This window comes from Marmota flaviventris, chromosome 6 (genome assembly GCF_047511675.1).
Source record: "Marmota flaviventris isolate mMarFla1 chromosome 6, mMarFla1.hap1, whole genome shotgun sequence".
NCBI lineage: Eukaryota > Metazoa > Chordata > Mammalia > Rodentia > Sciuridae > Marmota > Marmota flaviventris.
The window spans coordinates 156,536,451-156,555,357 of NC_092503.1; the positions used below are offsets into that span (position 1 = coordinate 156,536,451).

The window sequence follows — 18,907 nt, forward strand, 5'->3', positions numbered from 1 at the left end:
GCCAATCCAAAAACCAAATGCCAAATGTTTTCTCTGATATGAGGATGCTGATCCATAATAGGGGTGGGAGGTGGTGAGCATGAGAGGAATGGAGGAACTTTAGATAGGGTCAAGGGGAGGAAGGGGAAGGAGGGGACATGGGGGTGGAACAAGAGGGACATCATTACCCCAAGCACATATATGAAAACAGGAATAGTGTGACTCCACTTTGTGAACAACCAGAGCCATGAAAAATTGTGCCCTGTACGTGTACCATGGATTGAAATGCATTCTGCTGTTGTGTATAACAAATTAGAATGAATGAATAAATGTTTTTTAAAAGATTAAATTGGAGCTGAAAAATTTGTGCTACCTAGTGAACCCACAGCTGAAGAGGTGTTGAGAGCCACAGCCGAAGGGGCCCCAGCAAACTTCCAGCTGCCAGCAAACTTCCAGCTGCCGGCTGATGATTGGCTCACAGCGGCCCCAGCAACATCTAGCTGATTGGCTCCTCTGCGGTGATGCTCATTGGGCTGTTTCCCTGCCCTTTCAGACCACGGAGCTGCTCATTGGGGGACTTTTTTGGCTCCGCCCACGTGACCCAGCCAATGGGCCTCAAGAGCAGGAGGATTGTGGGAGGTGGGGAGAAGCTTGGTGGGAGAGAGAGGCTTGTGGGAAGCCGGTGGTGGCAGTTGGGCTCTGAGGGTTTTTCCTGAGAGGCTGTTTTGTTTGGCCGTGTGTGGTTCTAAAAATAAAGTTAGTTTCTTTTGACAAGTGGCTCCTGATTGTGCCCAGCCAGACTGCAGCATTTGGTGGCCCGTACGGGGATATGGGAGATTTCTGAAGAATAAGCCACTCAAAGCACTGTGTTTGTTGACAGTACATATTCAGTAAATGCTAACTGATATCATATTATTTGTTGCTATGTGTAACTTTTGTGTGTGTGTGTGGCGGCAAAGAGGCAAGAAAAAAGGGAGCCCTCGGAGAAGGGAAAGGGGAGCCCCTAAGACAACGCAGGAGCTCTCAGACCTCGACCAGCTTCTGCAGAAGCTAAGGAACCCGGGACTCCAGCCCCAAGGGTCCTCACTAATAGGATGTTCGCAGCGTGTTACATGCTAAAAGCGAATCTGTGGCCAATAAAAGAACTAACCAAGGAAGCTGCCGTGGACCACCTTCTTCTCAAGAGCGCAGGTCCTGCAGAAAGGTCTTTTAGTTTCCATCCACAGGCTGTGGTCACTGTTCCCGCCCAGAACTTCCTGCTAGACCGAGCGCAGCTGGAGGCCGGGCGTGGTGAGCCTGACCCCGGAGGACCCAGGGTGTGTGCCTTAGCCAGTTACAAAACCAATTTAAGTCAAAACAAACAAAAACCACTTTAAAGTAGAAGAAAGCATGTACAAAAAAGATAAGAGGAGAGAAAACACTTTCCTACAGCTACACGACTGTTTGTGTTTTAAGCTAAGTGTTGATAGAAAGAGACAAAAAAACGTTCATAATGTTAAAAAGTCAGCGTGAGCCAGGGGCGATTCTTAAAGAAAGCTCAAAATCAAAAACCCGCCCAGGCCTGCGCACCCACTCGCCCCGCGCCTCCACTCCAGGGTCCCACGCCTCCACTCCAGGCCCCATACCTCCACTCCCAGCCCTGAGCCTCCAGCCCTGAGCCCCCACTCCAGGCCCTGAGCCTCCACTCCCAGCCCTGAGCCTCCAGCCCTGAGCCCCCACTCCAGGCCCTGAGCCTCCACTCCCAGCCCTGAGCCTCCAGCCCTGAGCCTCCACTCCAGGTCCTGAGCCTCGACTCCTGGCCCAGAGCCTCCTCCACCGCGTGCGCCCAGCCAGGCACCATCTAAAGACCTCTGGGACTATTTTTACTGTCCTTCTCGGCGCTTAGACACACAAATACCCAGCCTCATGCGGTAATTGCCTACAGTATCCAGCACGTCCAGGCACCCTCCAGGCTCGACGCCCAGGAGCAGAGGCTGCCCTGTGCAAGCCGGGCGAGCGGCAGGCCATGGGACTGTGTCCGCCACCTCTGCACCGTGAAGGTGGCGGAACTGCCCTGGGACGCAGCTCTCAGCACGCGCCCCGCCGCCGAACCGACACCAGTGTACAGTGTACAGTGACTGATGCTTATTATAATGTGAACAGGATGAACCTCAAAATGCAAAAATAACACAGGGTGACTACAACTATTCGTCACGTGAAGCCCGAACAGAAGGCTGGAGAGTGGAGCAACTAGACAGACGATCAACCAGAAATAGGAGACTTGACCAAGACCCCAACCCGGCCCACAGAGAACTCTCCACTCAAGGACAGCAGGACATATGCTCGCCCCAAGGACCTGCGGAACCGCCTCCCGCACAGACCATATGTCAGGCCATAAAACAAGTTCCAATCAACTTTAAAGGTACAAAAACATATAAAATATGTTCTGTAACACAATAAAATGAAATTCGATACCAACAAGAGAACAACATTGGGGAATTCACAAATGTGTAGATATTAAACAACATAGTTCTAAGTAACAAATTGATTGATTAAAGAAGAAATCATGAGAGAAATTAGAAACACATTGGTCCAGGCATGGTGGTATACACCCATATTCCCAGCTACTTGGGAGGCTGAGGCAGGAGGATCACAAGTTTAAGGCTGGTCTAAGCAACTTAGTGAGACCATGCCTCAAAACAAAATATAAAAAGGGCTGGGGCTATAGCTTAGTGTTAAAGTACCTTTGGGTTCAATCCTTAGTAGGAAGGAAGGAAGAAAAGAAGGCAGGCAAGTTGGCCAGAAATTGAAACAAATGAAAACTCAAAAACAATATGTCAAAACTAACGGAATTCAGCTGACACAGTGTAAAGAGGGAGATTCATTCCTGTACACATTTACATTAAAAAAGAAAAATCTCAACCTCTTACCTAGGAAACCAGAAAAATAAGACCAAACAAAATACAAAGCAAGCAAAGGAAATAATAAAAATCTAAAGCAGAAATAAATAAAAAGTCTAACAAAACAGAACATCAATAAAAATAAAATTTAGCTCTTTGAGAAGATCCACAAATTGAGAAAACTTCAGTTAGACTGAGAAAAAAAAATAGAGGTTTCTAAATTATTCAAATCAAGAATAAAAAACAGGACATTACTGTTGATCTTACAGAAATTAAAAAAAAAAAGATTACAAGGTAATATTATGAACAATTATACACGAACAGAATAGATAACCCAGGCAAATTGGAGTAATGTCTAGAAAAAATTAACAAATTAAAAAACCAACCCAAGTAGAAAGAGAAAAATCTGAGCAGGTCTCTAACTAGAAAAAAAATTTAAACTAGTATTTAAAAAAAAAAAAAAAAACTTCCTGCAAAGACAGGCTCAGGCCCAGATGGTTCCACTGGTGAATTTGATGAATAGTTTGAAGAATTATCACCTGTCTTTCACAAAGTCTTCCAATAAACAGAAGTAGAGGGAACACTTTCCAACTCATTCAATGGGTCAGAAATAACCTGATAATAAAGTCAGATGAAGACATTTCAAGAAAAGAAAAACAAAGACCAATATTTCTCATGAATATAGGTACAAAAAGTCTTAGCCAAATAAAATTTAGGAATATAAAGGTTAAACATGGCCAAGAAGTGTTTATGCTAGGTGGTCTCAATATTCAAAGAAATCAGTCGGTATAATACATTCCAAAATAAAAGGAAAAGAAAATCACATGGTCATCTCAATTGATGCAAAAAAGGCATTTGACAAAATACAGCACCCTTTCCTGATTTAAAAAAGCACTGGGGATGTGGCTCAAGTGGTAGCACGCTCGCCTGGCGTGCGCGCGGCCCGGGTCCGATCCTCAGCACCACATACAAACAAAGATGTTGTGTCTGCCGAAAACTAAAAAAAAATAAATATTAAAAAAATTCTCTCTCTCAAAAAAAAAAAAAAAAAAAAGAAACTAAGAATAAAAGGGAACTTCCTCAATCTGATAAAGGGCATCTACAAAAACCCCATTGTTGTTTTTCCCCTAAAGGCAGGAACAAGACAAAGAGGTCTGCTCTGGCCACTTCTTCCTGGAGGTTTTATCAAGCCACTGGGCAATAAAATGAAATAAAAGACATCCGGAGTGGGAAGGAAGAGGTAAAACTGCTTCTCTTCACAGAGGACACCATCTTGTGTGCAGAGCATCCAAAGGTCTCCACTGGGAAACTGTTAGACTCAATAAATGAGTTCAGCAATGCTGCAGGACACTAGGTCGATAGAAAAAAAAATCGATGATATTTCTGTGCATTAGTAACGAACAGTCTTAAAATGAAACTCACAAAACAATTCCATTTACAATAGCACCAAAAAGTACAGAGTGCTCAGGAAGAAGTTTAACAAAAGAAATACAAAACTTACACTCCAAGAACTATACATCATGGTTGAAAGAAATTTTAGAAGACTCACAAGGCATCCCATTGGGGCTGGGGTTGTGGCTCCGTGGTAGAGTAGCTCGCCTAGCACATGTGAGGCACTGAGTTCAAGCTTCAGAACCACATTACATAAGTAAATAAAGATTTTGTGTCCATCTATAACTAAAAAAATTTTTTTAAAGGCATCCCATGTTCATGGATCAAGAAATATCCATTGTTGGTAATATTCACATGGAAATACTCCCTCAAATTAACAGATTGAATATAATCCCTATCGAAATTCCCATTGCCTTTAATATTTTTTCAAGAAGTCCAAAAGCTGACTCCAAAATTCACATGGAAAAATCAAAAGATCCCACTCAGAAGAGCCAATCAGTCTTGGAAAAGAAAACAGAAGGGCTCACACTTCCTGATTTGAAAATAAACCCTTTCATTGTGATCGACTGATTTTTCAACAAAGTTGCCAAAATATCTGAGCCTCAAAGAAGATCAGCAGGAAAGATGGAGAATACCGAGTACAGGAGAGGATGTGGAGGAGGGGAGCAATCACACCCAACTAATGGGCATGGGAAAGGTGTGGAGCGGCAGGAGCACCGTGACAGTCCTCCAGGTGACCACAGGCTGCCTCGTGATCCCACAGTCCCGTTCCCAGGTGTACGACCAAGAGAACCACCACAAGTGTCTGCGTGAAAGTTTGCACATGAATATTCACAGCAGCTTCACTCATCCTCGCCCGAGTGGGATGCAGCCACGGGAAGCAAGGTTTGGCCACTAAAGAGAAGGAGATAAAGATGGTACACACTGTGACATGGACCAAACTTGGACACACTACACAAAGTAAAAGGAGCCAGCCACGTGTTGTAGTACCCCAAGTATGTGACATCTACAGAAAAGGAAAACTCATGAAGACGGAAAGCAGATTTCTGGTTGCCAAGGGGCTGGGAATAAAGAGAATGCGGAGTGATCACTGGTCACAGGGTTTCTCTTTGGAGTGATGAAATGTTTTGGAATTAAGTAGTGGTGGTGGTCGTGTAGCCGTGTAAATATGATACAAATCATTAAATTGGACACATTAAAAAGGGTGAATTTTATGGTACTTGAGTTGTTTCTTGAAGAAGGAAAAGAAGGAAGAGGAGGAGAGGAGATGGTGCAGGAGAGAGGGATGGCGGCAAAGTCTGGAATGAGATATATCAAAACGGCTTCCACGTGGGAGAGCAGGTGACCTCTTCTCACTTCTGCCTTTCTGATTCCCAATTTTCTGATTATGGCCCTATATTTTTTAATGATAATAAAACCCAATACTAGCTGAGCCTGCCCCGAGGTGGACTGTGCCCACCGATTTCTTGGGACTCGTTATGAAATCATTTCAGTCTTGGCAGCACTGGACTGAAGAGCAAGCTCTGTTTGCAAATCTTCCCAGTCCCATGGGGCTTCCTTGGTTGAGCAGAAGTCGAACTTCATGGGGGTTGGCCATCTCCTGGGCCACCACCTGCTGCCTCCTCTGGCCTTGCCCTTTACCCACCATAGCCAGGAGCACCAGCCCCCTCCTTCGGCTCCCAGCCTTCATGGCTTTTCCAGCTGAGCCGACTTCATGCAGGTAGGGAGATCCCTCGTTCCTCTCCTGCTGCTGTGGTTCCCGAGGATACAAGCAGGTTACTTGAGACGGACACACCCAGATAAATCATCATGCTCTGTGTATCAAGTACTGAGAATTTAACAAGCGTTCATTTTAAAAATTCTTAAGATGGGAACTAACAATATCATTTCCACTTTGCATTTCTGAAAACTGAAACACATAAAGGTTGAGTAACTCACCCAGCATCACGGAGCTGGGACGGCAAGGCAGTGTGGCAAGCCTATCACTGTCCCCCCACCACAGCGCTGCGGCGGCTCTCGGAGCTCTTGTCTAATAGACCTCATGGTTTCCAGAAAAGCACCTAAACAGCTCTAGATTTCCAAGTAATATGTTCATAATCTGCTCATTTCACTTCTGCAAACTAATGGTATTCATGCCTAAACTTACGTTTCTGGTGAGTTTATGCCAGATAAATTTAATAATATTTATACGGCACAATAACCAGTTCCTAGCATGGAGACTTGTCTGCGGGCTTTCCAGGCCTGCTCAACAGACCTGGGCGACGTTCACTGGGGAAAACAGGTGGTGTTCAGGTGTCCCTTTTGAGAGGTGGAGGGAAGATGAACTTGTAGCCAAAGCAAATAGCAACTGTCTCCAGAAGAGCACTCTGTCTCCTTGGGGTGAAGGAAGTGCCCCTCAGCAGTGGCTCTCTGCTCCGAGGGGGACTGGGAGGATGCCCAGGTCCTTTCATCCCTGTACAGGGTCTTTTTCTTTAGAGATGCATGCCTTCCACAGAGGCGCTTGGGTGGAAACGGCCCTGGTGTACCATCTCATATAGTATGGTCATAATAACGTGAGCCTGAAAAAATTGTAAAGATGGAATAATTGAAGTCCACAGTCCAGAGCCCAGGGCCCTGCTCAGCCACTGCAGCAGGTGACCACCACTCAGCCTGCCTTCTATCACCCATGCGTGTTTGTGCATGTAGATCTTTTTCAGAAATGGGATATACTGCTGGGCATGGTGGTGCACAGCTGTAATCCCAGCTGCTCAGGAAGCTGAGGCAGGAGGATGGCAAGTTCAAAGCCAGCCTCAGCAAAAGTGAGGCGCTAAGCAACTCAGCGAGACCCTGTCTCTAAATAAAATACAAAACAGGGCTGGGGATGTGGCTCAGTGGTCAAATGTCCCTGAGTTCAATCCCTGGTACCCCTCCACACACACACAAAAAAAAAAAAAAAAAAAAAAGAAAAAAGAAAAAGGAAAAGGAAAAAAAAAAGAAATGAGATATACTATACATATTATTCATAACCCAATTTTTGTTTTAGGTATCAAAAATATGTCTTATTGTTATAGTTTCTTCAATTGTATCACTTGAGTATCTATCGGAATTCTCATGATTAATTTGTATTCAAGTTTTCTCTTCTGTGAATAGAACGCTGTGGAGGAACAGTCCTGGAGCTGCATCGGGGCCGTGCACTGATGATTTCCTTGAGATGCGCTCTGGGATGTGGGCTGGTGAGCCAGAAGGAAGGCGCAGGCCTAGGTGTGCTAGGAACCTCTGGAGGGTTTGGGGTTGGAAAGCGAATGTGAGTGGATCTGGACCTTTCAAAGATTAGATAGGGAGACAACAAACAGAGGGAGACAGCGAACCTAGATGCAGGAAGGCAGACATTCAGGCCAAAGGTTAGGCACCAAGAGGAGGGTGAAGAGAGTGACGAGGGGAGGCCGGTAGACCTGGGCGTCTCCAGAGAGCCAGCATCACTTGATTAGTGAGTGGATCTGGGGTGTAAGGAGATGAGTCTCAGGATGACTCCCAGGCTTCGTGTAAGTGGTAGGTGTTGTGCATTTAGAGATGCGGAAGGCTGCATGGGCAGTGTTGAGGACAAGTCGAGTTGTGCATGAGGGGTTCAGTTTGGGTTGTGCACTCGCAAGCCTGTTAGAAATGCAAGATACGTTAAATAAGTAGTTGGATGGCAGAGGGCAGAATCAAGCTCAGGGATGAGGTGAAAGCCAGAGGCAGAGTGTTGTTGTTGTTGTTGTTGTTTGTTTTGTTTTGGTGTTTTTTTTGGTGGTGGGGATTGAACCTGGGGCACTTTACCACTGAACCACATTTTAATTTTCATTTTGAGACGGGGTCTTGGTAAGTTGCTGATGGTCTCACTACATTTCTGAGGCTGGCTTCGAACTTGTGATCCTCCTACCTCAGCCTCCCAAGTTGCTGGGGTTCGAGACATGTGTCACTGCACCCAGCTCAGGGCAAACTTTTTCAAGTCAGCATCTGAGTAAAGACGGTGTTTGGGGCCGTGAATGTAGATGTGATCACTTACATTTATAAGAAGTTGGATAAAGAGAACTGAGGAGAGAGTTTCAGGGCAACCCAATGTTCCAAGTCCAGCAGAGCCTGAGAAGGGGCTGAGTGTGGTGCGAATGGCAGACAGGAGACTGCAGGAGGCAGAATGTGCTCTGAGCTCTGATCCCAGTACAGGGTAATTTAGGTGGCACCTTGGAGTGGAACTGACGCTGCAGATACTGTTGTGGTCGCCAGTCAGCTGGCTTTCAAGTAGAGCAGTTACCCTGGATTCTCTGGCTGAGCCCCCAAGTAATCATTAGGGGCCACTCTAAGTGGGAGGACCGGCAGAAGAACAGGGGGGATGTCATGGCAGAGCATGGAGCACGCAATGTGGCTGGCTTCGAAAACGGAGACAGGGAGCTTGGACAGCCAGGAAATGCTGGTCGCCTAGAGTTTCCGGAAAGGAACGCAGCCTTGCTGACCCCGCGGTGAGACCCCTGCTGGACTCCGGAGATGCACAATGAACACTAACGCCCTTGCGCAGTTCTAAGCCCGCAGTGACAGCTTGTGGTAGTTGCAAATAGGAAACGAATACAGAGAGTTTGTCTCTCCAAATGCCAAGAGGAGGCACACCAAGCGGGGAAAGTGAGCCCCTGTGCCACGCGGATGGGCAAATGACCCTGGAATCGTTCCCGGGGTGGCCGCAGGAGCGCAATGGCCACCTGACAGCAGCCGTGTTAGTGGAGTAGGACAGACAGAAGCTCAAGCGAACAGGGGGCAAAGGAGCAGACAGCGAGTGTGGACACCTGTCACAGGGTGCGGCTGTCAAAAGGGTCGCAGAAGCGGGAGTGGATGCAGGGCGAGTGAGGGCTTCCGTGACCTAGCAAGCCAGGCTCAGCCAATCGCAGTAGGCGAGCCTCTAGCCAATCAGAGGCCGAAAACCTCAAAAGATGCATTCTGCAGCCAACCTCGTTGATCCTGCAGGTGGTTCCCTTTTTTCTTCTGGCAATAAATACCACCTGCACAAGTGGTGGGATACTGTCCAGAATTGTAATTAAAGCAATTGTGATCTGCAAAATAAATCTGTCCTGACTTCGTCCTTCGGAAGAAGAGAGGCAATTCGTCCCTGTGACTGAGCTTCCTATTCAGTCCTTCCCAGGCAGGAGGGAGGAGGGTGGAGGGGACCCCCGCACTGAGATCTCGGGGACTCAGTTCCTGTCTGTACCAGGAGGAACCAGCTAGTTTTGTGCCCTTCACTTCCCCTCAAGATGTGAACTTGGATCAGATTGTTGAGAAGATCTACACACAACACAGTTTATCTTTTGTCTCTTCACAGATAAGACTTCAAACCAACTATCACAGGATAGTTCATTATGTTTTCCCTGTATCTCTGTTGAGAGACCTCCCAGGACATCCTTGTTCTTAGCTCTTTCGGGCTTGGCTTAGCCAACCACTGCAGGTGATTATTGTCTCATTCACATTGACTATCTTATCGGTCTTTGTAGCTTTCTATATCTAGCACAATATTTATGTGTTAGAGTCTCAACGACTATTTACCAAACCAATGAATGAATGAAGGGCTATTTTGGAGAAATAGCCAACATATTTTCAATGTTGGTTATTTAAAAAGAACTCTAACAGTTTAAAACCAGAATTACCCAAAGCTTCAGATGAGCTTAGAGATAGGTCAACATGAAGGACCCCAGTAGGGACAGTAGCAGAAGACATGAGTGGATACAGTTGCTATTTACCCAGCTCATCTTGACAGAAGCTCCCTGGAGGGTTAGTATACTTCATGGTGCTCACATCTAACTTCCAGTTGTGCTTTGTGCATTTAACAGACCTGGGTGAAAAACAAAATCATACTTAGGCTAATGAAAAAGTAAAAATAAAAATTAATTTTGATTAGCTTTAGATGCACTATTTGACCATGAAATTAAATTAGTTGGGTGAATACAAAATTCACAAAAGAAAAACTATTCACGGCTGATCCTGAAATATCCAAGGAAATATACTCTAATCATTAAAAGGTGATTAAAAGAATGAAGATAAACTGCATGTCAAAAACTGACATGCTTTTAAGATATCAATAAGACAACAGAATTAAGTAGTCTTCAAAACAAAGGAGCCTCTTCTGTTCAGGAGAGTTAAGAGAATAACATTGCCTGGGAACAAAGCAGTGTGAAACCAGGACCAGCCACCTCAGTATTCAACCACTGCATCTGCAAGAATACTAGAATATGTTGTTTATCTGTAATTTGAACTTATTGTCTTTTTAGTTGCTGTTTCAACCCCACTTCATTATGAGACTCAAACTGTTACCCAGCAGGGCTACCACCCCATGTTCATTATGTTTTCCCCAGCAAAAGAAGCTTAGCAGAGCTAAAGGGGTGTGGTTGAAGGTGGTTATAGACAGTTTCATTTCTTCTCTTTATTTTAGTAGTGTTTCCAATGAAGGCTTATCTTGTTTGTTTGTTTTATAAGAGTTGAAGAACTTTTTTAACCAAAAAATATACCTTAAACCAGAAATATCAGATTTTTTTTTAAAAAATTGAAAATCATGTATTTTAACATATAAGCAAGTCATATGACCTTTCACTCTTCATTCTATCCAAAAACTTTAATGTTCTTTTTGCTAAGGAAAAAGCATATTCCACACTTCAGTTTATGACTGGTTATTTCGCCACCTCTTTTCACAGTGATGAGCAGCCAATGACCTTTCTAAATTAAGACAGAACAGTCCACCTGCAGCTACCTGCATGCTGGACCCTGGGAGGGAGGCTGGCAGAACCAGGGGCCCCTGGAGAGGACAGCGGCTGCGCACACAGGACAGGGTGCCAAGACTCATTAGACTTAAACAAGGAGAAGCACAGCTTATCAGATTTGCTGAGCGTGGTCATTTGTCAAGAAGAAGACTGACAGTGGAAGAAAGGACCGAACAAGAAGGCTGGTTACTGTTGCAGACTGCACCCTGGACAGGCCGTGTTTTCAGGTGGACAGCTGCAAAGAGAAGCCTGGGAGAAGTGACAGGGTCTGCAGGTGTGGCTGGGAGGCTGTGGCAGGCCAGCTTCCTGAAGGACCAGCTGCGGTACATACCTGCTTCCTCCTGGGCAGGAGAACCAAGGATGGGGGAACCCGCTCACCCAAGACTTTGGACGAAGGAGAAAGGCTAGAGTGGAAAAGCAGCCCTGTATCTAGATGAGCAGGCTGTGTGCAGAGGAAAGCTGCGTTCTATAAATAGCCTGCCCCAGCTACACAGGGGTCAGGGGTCAGGGCAATGACACAGTGATGAACATTTATGTAGCCTCATCATGGGCCACCAAATATTCTTTTCACTGCTTCTTTATATTTGATATCATGTACAGAGACCTAGCAAAGTCGGGACCACTTTCATCTTCGTCTTAGGAGTGAGTAGACTGAGGCCCAGAAAGGCTGTGAAACACGTTCAATGTCATTGCCAAACTGTGGGTGGGGGAGTCAGGTGCAGGCAGTTGGGGAGGAGAGATCACCTCTTAACCACCAAGTTTTGACAACTCCTTAAATGGTTAGCTAACTGGCACTGTGTGAAATGATTCACTAAGGAGAGAAGAAAGGAAATCCAGTTTCAACACTCCCCAGGGCAGAAGAGGAGACCTCAGCAGTCCTGAGTGCTGCACGTGTTGACCAGAGACAGCTGTGTTTAAGGCCCCCCTGACCCGAATACACGGGGAAGAGAGCCAGAGATCAGACCAGCTGTCAGCAAATTTCCTGAGGGTCTTCCGGGGTAGACCTGCCAGCAAACATGTCCTGCACGTTACTTTGGACATATTTATACTAGACATTCATTGATTTTATGAAATGCAGGTTTACCAGGATGTCTTGGGCTTTCACCTGCCAATCTGGCAGCTCCAAGGAGCCCCAGAAGCTAGTGGGCTCTGTGGTTTGCCTCTGAAGATCTAATAATACAGGGGGATGCCCCGGCCAAAGCATTTGTTCTTCCAAGAAACTATCAGGGTAGGGAGAGCTGGGGCTCTGCCATTTTTAATCTGTAATCATAACTAGACTGCCAGGAAGGAAGATGGTATCTGCCTTCCTATAGGGTTTGGAAAAATGCCCCCAGCCGTCCCCACATAGCAAACTACCAGGGAGGGGAATGAGAACTGGGAGGAGGCTGGAGTCTTTGAAGACAACACCAGGTAAACGTGTACCCTCCCATTACCCCAAATGCTCCCAAAGAAACTCATACAACCCAGGAGTTTTACTGCTTCTCAAGCTAGGAAGAATTTTAAATTAAGAGTGCTTAGAAAGAGAAAGAAAAATGAAAGGAAACATACTTTTGAGTTCAGAGAGATGTCCGACGTAGGAGCGAGAGTAAAAATTTACCAGGGGAAGCAGTCTGCCGACGGGTGCATTTAGAATTTGTAGGTGACATTTCCTGACAAATCGAATTGCAAGCAGGCTGCCCGTGGGAAAGGAAAGGACTCTTGGTACCTGCCGTCCAGATCCTCGATATCTTTGATGAACAGGCCTCCTTGGTGCTTGCACAGGTTCTTGCATGCCTTCAGGTGGTTCTGATCCTTGTATAAGATGTAGTCTTTGCCAGTGCTCTTATTTCGAAAAAAATTGATTCCTTCCTTGAGGTTGGCAACTTCAGCAGGTGCCAGATGCAGCAGGACCTCAGTAGTCTGTTTCATGCTATGAAAAGGCAAACATTTTGAAGGGAATGATTAATTGTGTCAGGTTTTAAGGGATGATCATTTGGAACTGAGAGCTCAAGAGCCCTCTTCATTAAAAATATTCTGTACGTCCTGGCTCCAAGTACCAGGCATGGTGGCCACCCCAGTGCACTTTCTCCCCCCTTTAAATGGATGTGAATCTGCACCCTAGTTCTTGAAGCTTCTGATGCTCTTTGTTAGAGAGCTAGCCTCCTCGCACTTGCCTGTTCATAGTCGGCCGGCTCCTGGGTATTTTGAAAGGACTGCAGCTGCTCTTCCCACCTCTGAGGCTCAGTTGCTCCCACAAAGTGTTGCTCAGCCTGGGCAGAATGTTTACCCCAGTTCACTACTTCCGTCGATACTGCTTCCTCCCCGTCACATCTCTTTTAAAAGCCTGGCCCTATTTTCAGGTCCAAGAAGCTCTGAGCTTCCCGAGCTCCCTGCCTGCTTTTGCCCCTGACTTTCTCCTGCCTGCAACACACTCCTCTCCCTGACCTTCCCCTTCAGCCTCCAGAACTCAGTGGCCCCCCTGGCCCTGCCGGCCAAGCTTTCCCAGACACCTGGTGGGTGGAGTCCTGCCCCGCACAGGGCCCCACACGCGCCTCTTCACCTACATGTGGTACTTGGAGAAGCCCAGTGTCTTCTCTCCCACAACCTCGCAGACTGTCTTTCCGGTGATGTCTCCACCTCGTAGCTAGTTAACAAACTAACCCTCCCACCGAACTCAATTTGAATAATTTTCAAAAAGCTCCATTGGCCAGTGAAGTATTGGATCTTCTGTATTTGTTCCAAGGAAACTCCAGATTTTATATTTCTCAAACCCCTACTTAATTAATGCAACCCTGAGTCAAAATGGAATTTAAAGTTTGCTCACAAGTTTTCATGCCCGTGACATAAAAATCCGGGCACATGTTTTATTTAACCTTTTACTTCAAACTAAATGTGGCTAAAATTATCTTCTCAGGCTAACTTAAAACTAATTTGGAACTCAAGTATATTTGTGGCGCTTTTACTTTCATTTTTAGAAGAACTGCAAAATTTTTAGATGGGGGATGGGAACAGTTGAAACAGCATGCTGGGCCCATCAGGAGCCACTTCCAGAACTCGGCATAGATCTGCGGTTTCATATGCTTCCTCCAAGCTGAGTCTCACCGTCACTTCTGTCCAAAATCCCTAGTAATTCTGTTCACAATAAACTTGAAATCAACCCCCCCCCCAAAAAAAAATCACACACACTCACATTTAAATGAATTTGATAGGAAGAAATCTATTCTGAGCCTTGGGAATCCTGTTTTTGACTCTGTTCTGATGAGATCCACTCTCTAATGCCAAGCTAAACTGAGCACAGAGACCATTCTTTGAAAAATAGGAAGTGTGAAAGGAAAACCTGCTCAGATGTTGTTTTGCCTGATTGAATGGATCCTACAGCCAAATCTCTAGGCTAGGTCCCAAGTCCTGGCCACCCCTGAGGAGCAGGAGGTGCTGACTGTGTATGTAGCTGCCCCATCACAGAGCAGCCTCGGGCAAAAGAAAAAAATGTGTGCTCCTTTAGGCTGGCTTTTGTGTACAGTTTAAATAGTTTACCCAAAGTATTTAAGAGAGATCATTGATGGATTTACTTCCTTTAAAATGGGGAACATAAAATTGTTGTCAATTCTGGTCTTGGTGTAAATAAAATATTTAGATCAAAATAAGTTTTAAAATATCTGCTTTTCAATGCTCTAATATTTTTCAAATGCTTCAGTGTTCTTAAAATACAACCTTTACAGAAATATGCAAAAACATTTGTATAGGGACATACATTTTCCTTTGGCCTCAGATTTGGTGGCTTGGCATGGCAGTGTAATATCCTAAGTTTTTGATATTTTGCTTGTCAATAGAGTTTTTGCTTCGATTTTTATTTTCAAAATACTGTGTTGAAATGACGTTCACTTTGATGATTCATTTCTGAGGTCTCCCTCATCCTTTGGATACAGGCAAGCATTTCCCTGTCCCTGCCCTCACTCTGGCCTGTTCTTCTTGATGTGTAATTAGGACCTGAACTAGGAGCTGCTTGTACTTCACCTCCATAAGCCATTCATAGACCTCACCTGAATTATCTGCCTGACAATTCTCCATATGCTCTTTTCCCAGTGATTAGTAGAATCTAGAACAAGTATATAATAAATGAACTCTTAATATTTGCCTCAATAGGTATCACAGGAATGTACTTAGGTTGGCAAAGAGAACCCATTGACATTCTATTTCAAGGGCCTTTGGCATGAAGAGTGATGCTTTGGAAACTGACGTAGAAAAGTCAAAATACAGACTTCAAAAAAAAAAATAGCAGAGTTGAGTTCTATGAGGTAAAAATTTCATCATGGTTTGATGTTACCACAAACCAGGAGGGTCGCTTCAGAAGCCAGTGGCAGGGCTTCTGGGCTGGGCGCTGAGGGATGGACCGGGGTGGGAATGCCAGCCAGGCTGGGCCCACGCCAGACACAAGCCCAGATAAAGCTACCTCTCACCAACCCAGCACTCCTCCAGAGGACGCCACTCAGAAACAGCCAGGACTGTCGGTTTAGACGTCCATTCTGCTACCTGTGATTTTTTAAACTCAGTTATTTTTGTCTTGTTTTGAGTGCAAAAATGTTCAGAAACATACGCTCTAGGAGAGCCCAGGCCACAGCACCTATCTCATGGTGTGTGTGTGTGTGTGTGTGTGTGTGTGTGTACCTGTGCTTGGAAGAGATCTGACACTTGTTTCACCCTCACAAGAGTGAGGTCCAAAGGAATTTCCCTATTATTCCCTGGGATGTTGATATTTAACAATACTAGTTTCCACCTCAGGAAACTAGGGGGAGAAAAAGCAAATTGAATCCAAAGTAAACAGAAGGAAAGAAATGAAATTAAAATAGAAATCCATGGAATTTAAAAATAATAAACTAATAGGAAAAAAAAAAAAAAAACAAAAACAACAACAGTCTGGGGATGTAGCTTGGTGGTAGAGTGCCTTCTAGAATGGTGAGGCCCTGGGATTGACTGCTAACACCACCAAAAATTAAATAAATAAATAAGTGGATGAATGAATAATAATCAGACTAACCACATTCTGGTTCTTTGAAAAGATAAAAAAAAAAAAAATAAAAATAAAATGGCTAGAATTAAACTGAGAAAAAAGAAGAAAAAAATGGTTCTCAACTTATGATGTCCTGATAAACCCATTATAAGTATAAATGCATGAATATACCTAACCTACAAACATCAGAGTTCAGCGACACAGCACCCTGTAGGCTGTCAGTTGTCCACTTAGCGTTGCCATTAGCATTTACATGTATCACCTGAATTATCTGTCTGACAATAAAGATCTGTGCTCTTTCTAGAGGTAAGATTCAGAACACGTATGCAATAAATGACTCCTGGTGACCACATGGCTGAGGGGAGCTGTGGCAAAGGAGCATCGCACTGCATGTTGCTTTCCAAGGAAAATATCTAAATGCAAAATTCGGTCTCTACTGAATGCATACTGCTTTTGCATCACCATCAAGTCAGAAAATCATAAATCAGACCATGCTAAGCCAAGGACCACCTGTGTTAATATGAGAAATGAAAGAGAGAACAATACTACAGACCCCACAGACATTAAAAGGATGATAAAGGAATGCTGTGAAAATCTCCACAGAGCTCACAAACTTGCTAACCTAGAAGAAACAGACCCTAGCCTTGAAAGACACAATTGGCCAAAACTTGCACAAGAAGAATTAGACAATGTTAATAGACCCACGTCTACAAATTATGTCAAATCAATAACTAATAACCTTCTAAAGCAGAAGTACATTCATCAGACCCAGATGAATGGACTGGTGAATTCTATGGAAAATTTAAAGGATGAATACACCACCTTTCTAAAGTCTCTTCCAGAAGACAGAAACAGGGGGAGTATCTCCTAGTCCATCCCATGGGCCCATCTTTACCCTACTACTGAAACCAGTCAAAGAACACAAGAGAACTATAGGTTGATATCATTCCTTCATGAACACAGATGAAAAAATGTGCACTAAATATTATCAAATCAAATACAGTGCTGTATAATAAGATTGCTATGCTGACGAAGTGGAATTTATTCCAGGTTATATGAGACTGGTTCAATGCTTGAAAATAAATTAATATAATTTGTCATATCAGAAGACTAAAAAAGAAAAGTCAGGGCTGGGATTGCAGCTCAGTGGTAGAGTGCTCGCCTCGCATGTGGAAGGCAATGGGTTTGATTCTCAGCACCACATTAAAATAAAATAAAGGTATCGTGTCCATCTACAGCTAAAAAAAATAGTAAAAAAAAAATAAAAGTCATGTGATCATACCAAAAGACACAAAAAAGGCATGTGATAAAATTCCACATTCACTCACGATTAAAAAAACAAAAACAAAACTCTCCACCAAGTAGGAATAGAGAAGTACTTCTTCAGCTTGGAAAGACCATGTACAAGAACACACATTATGCCCAGCAGAGAGAAACTGGAAGCCTTCTCACCCCAGTCACCAGCAAGGTGAGGGCATCTGTCCCTCCTACCCCTGGTCTTCCGTGTTGTAGGGAAGTCCTCAGTAATGCAACAGACAGGAAGAGGAAGCAAAAGGTGCAGACTGGAGAGAAAGGAGCTGTCTTTATCACAGACGACATGACTGTCTATAAAATTAAATGCAATCATCAAAAAATGTCCTGAAGTTAACAAGCTTCCATAGCAAGTTTTCAAGGTGCAAGGTTCCCATACAAATGCCAATCAATTTTCTATACAACAGCAACAAACAAGAATGATTCAAAATAAAAAACACAATATCATTTGTGTTAGCACCAAAAATGAAACACTTTCATTTAAATTAGCAAAAATACATATAAGAGCCACATTTTAAAAATCTACATAACTCTGATTAAAGAAATAAAGAAGTACTAATTAGATAGAGAGGCATTTCACGTTCAGGGATACGAAGACTCGATGTTGTCACAATGTCAGCTCTTCCAAAATTGCTCCGTAGATTCTGTATGATCCCAATCAAAATCCCAGCAAGTTACTTTGTGGACATGGACAGACCAATTGCAAAGTTTAGATGGAGGGGTGAAAGCCCAAATGGCCACCAGGAGATGGAAGGAGAAGAGCAGAATCAGAGACGACCCCACCCAGCCTCAACAGCAGCGAGGGGGGCAGAGAGGAGCCAGGGAAAGAACAGACACACGGATCTGGAAAAACGGGCCCAGGAGCAGCCCTCGCAACTGAGCATGACAGAGGAACAGTGGTGACGCAGTGAGGTCAGTGTTGCTTTCAACGAGGGGCAGTGGAACCGTTAGCCACCCGCTTCCAAACACATGGATCCAGACTGAGACCAAGCACCCTTCATGAAGTCGATCCCAGAGGCCCAGAGACCAGAGAGTAGAATGCAAAACTATGAAACTCTTAGAAGATAATACAGGAGGTATGCAGATGACCGTGGGTTTGGGGGCAGCTTTTTAGATACAATGCCAAAGATCTGATCCATAGAAGAAAATCAATAATCTGAGCTGGGCGCAGACCTGAGCAGTGGAGCACACCTGTAATCCCAGCCGTTCAGGAGGCTGAGGCAGGAGGACCTCAAGTTAAAGCCAGCCTCATCAACTTAGTGAGGGTCTAAGCCATTCAGTGAGACCCTGTCTCTAAATAAAATACAAAACAGGGCTGGGGATGTGGCTCGGTGGTTAAGAGCCCTGGGTTTAGTTCCTGGCCCCAAAAACAAAAGAAAAGAGCAATAACAACAACAAAAATCCCTGGCGAGGGGGACTTCCCAAGGCACTGAGTTCATGTGCTGGGATCGCTGATCCAGCAAAGGCAGGGAGGAAGAGAGGCAGCTCTCTCACTGTTGGCGGGGCTGTTTCCACGGGTAAGGGAGGGCTCCAGGGTGGCCTATGTGGTAATGGGTTGGAGTTAGAATCCCGGTCTGCACCCATGCTGAGCTTAACATGGAAATAGT

The 18,907-nt window shown here is 44.7% G+C and overlaps 1 protein-coding gene across 8 annotated transcripts in view; it reads right to left on the reverse strand.

Moving 5' to 3' along the window:
* LOC114102657 (cytidine monophosphate-N-acetylneuraminic acid hydroxylase) overlaps nt 1–18,907 on the reverse strand; it is a 75,108-nt gene that overhangs the window by 47,795 nt on the left and 8,406 nt on the right. For 5 of the 8 annotated variants that reach the window (XR_003584556.2, XR_003584555.2, XM_027948128.2 and 2 more), the window contains exons 2-3: nt 12,708–12,911; nt 9,989–10,080 (exon numbers count right to left, since the gene is read on the reverse strand). Coding sequence is in view for 6 of the 8 variants with exons in the window: in XM_027948128.2 (XP_027803929.2) it covers nt 9,989–10,080; nt 12,708–12,911 (296 nt within the window). In the remaining 2 variants the exon portion in view is untranslated. The other 3 variants (XM_071613724.1, XM_027948129.2, XM_027948126.2) reach the window with 3 other exon arrangements.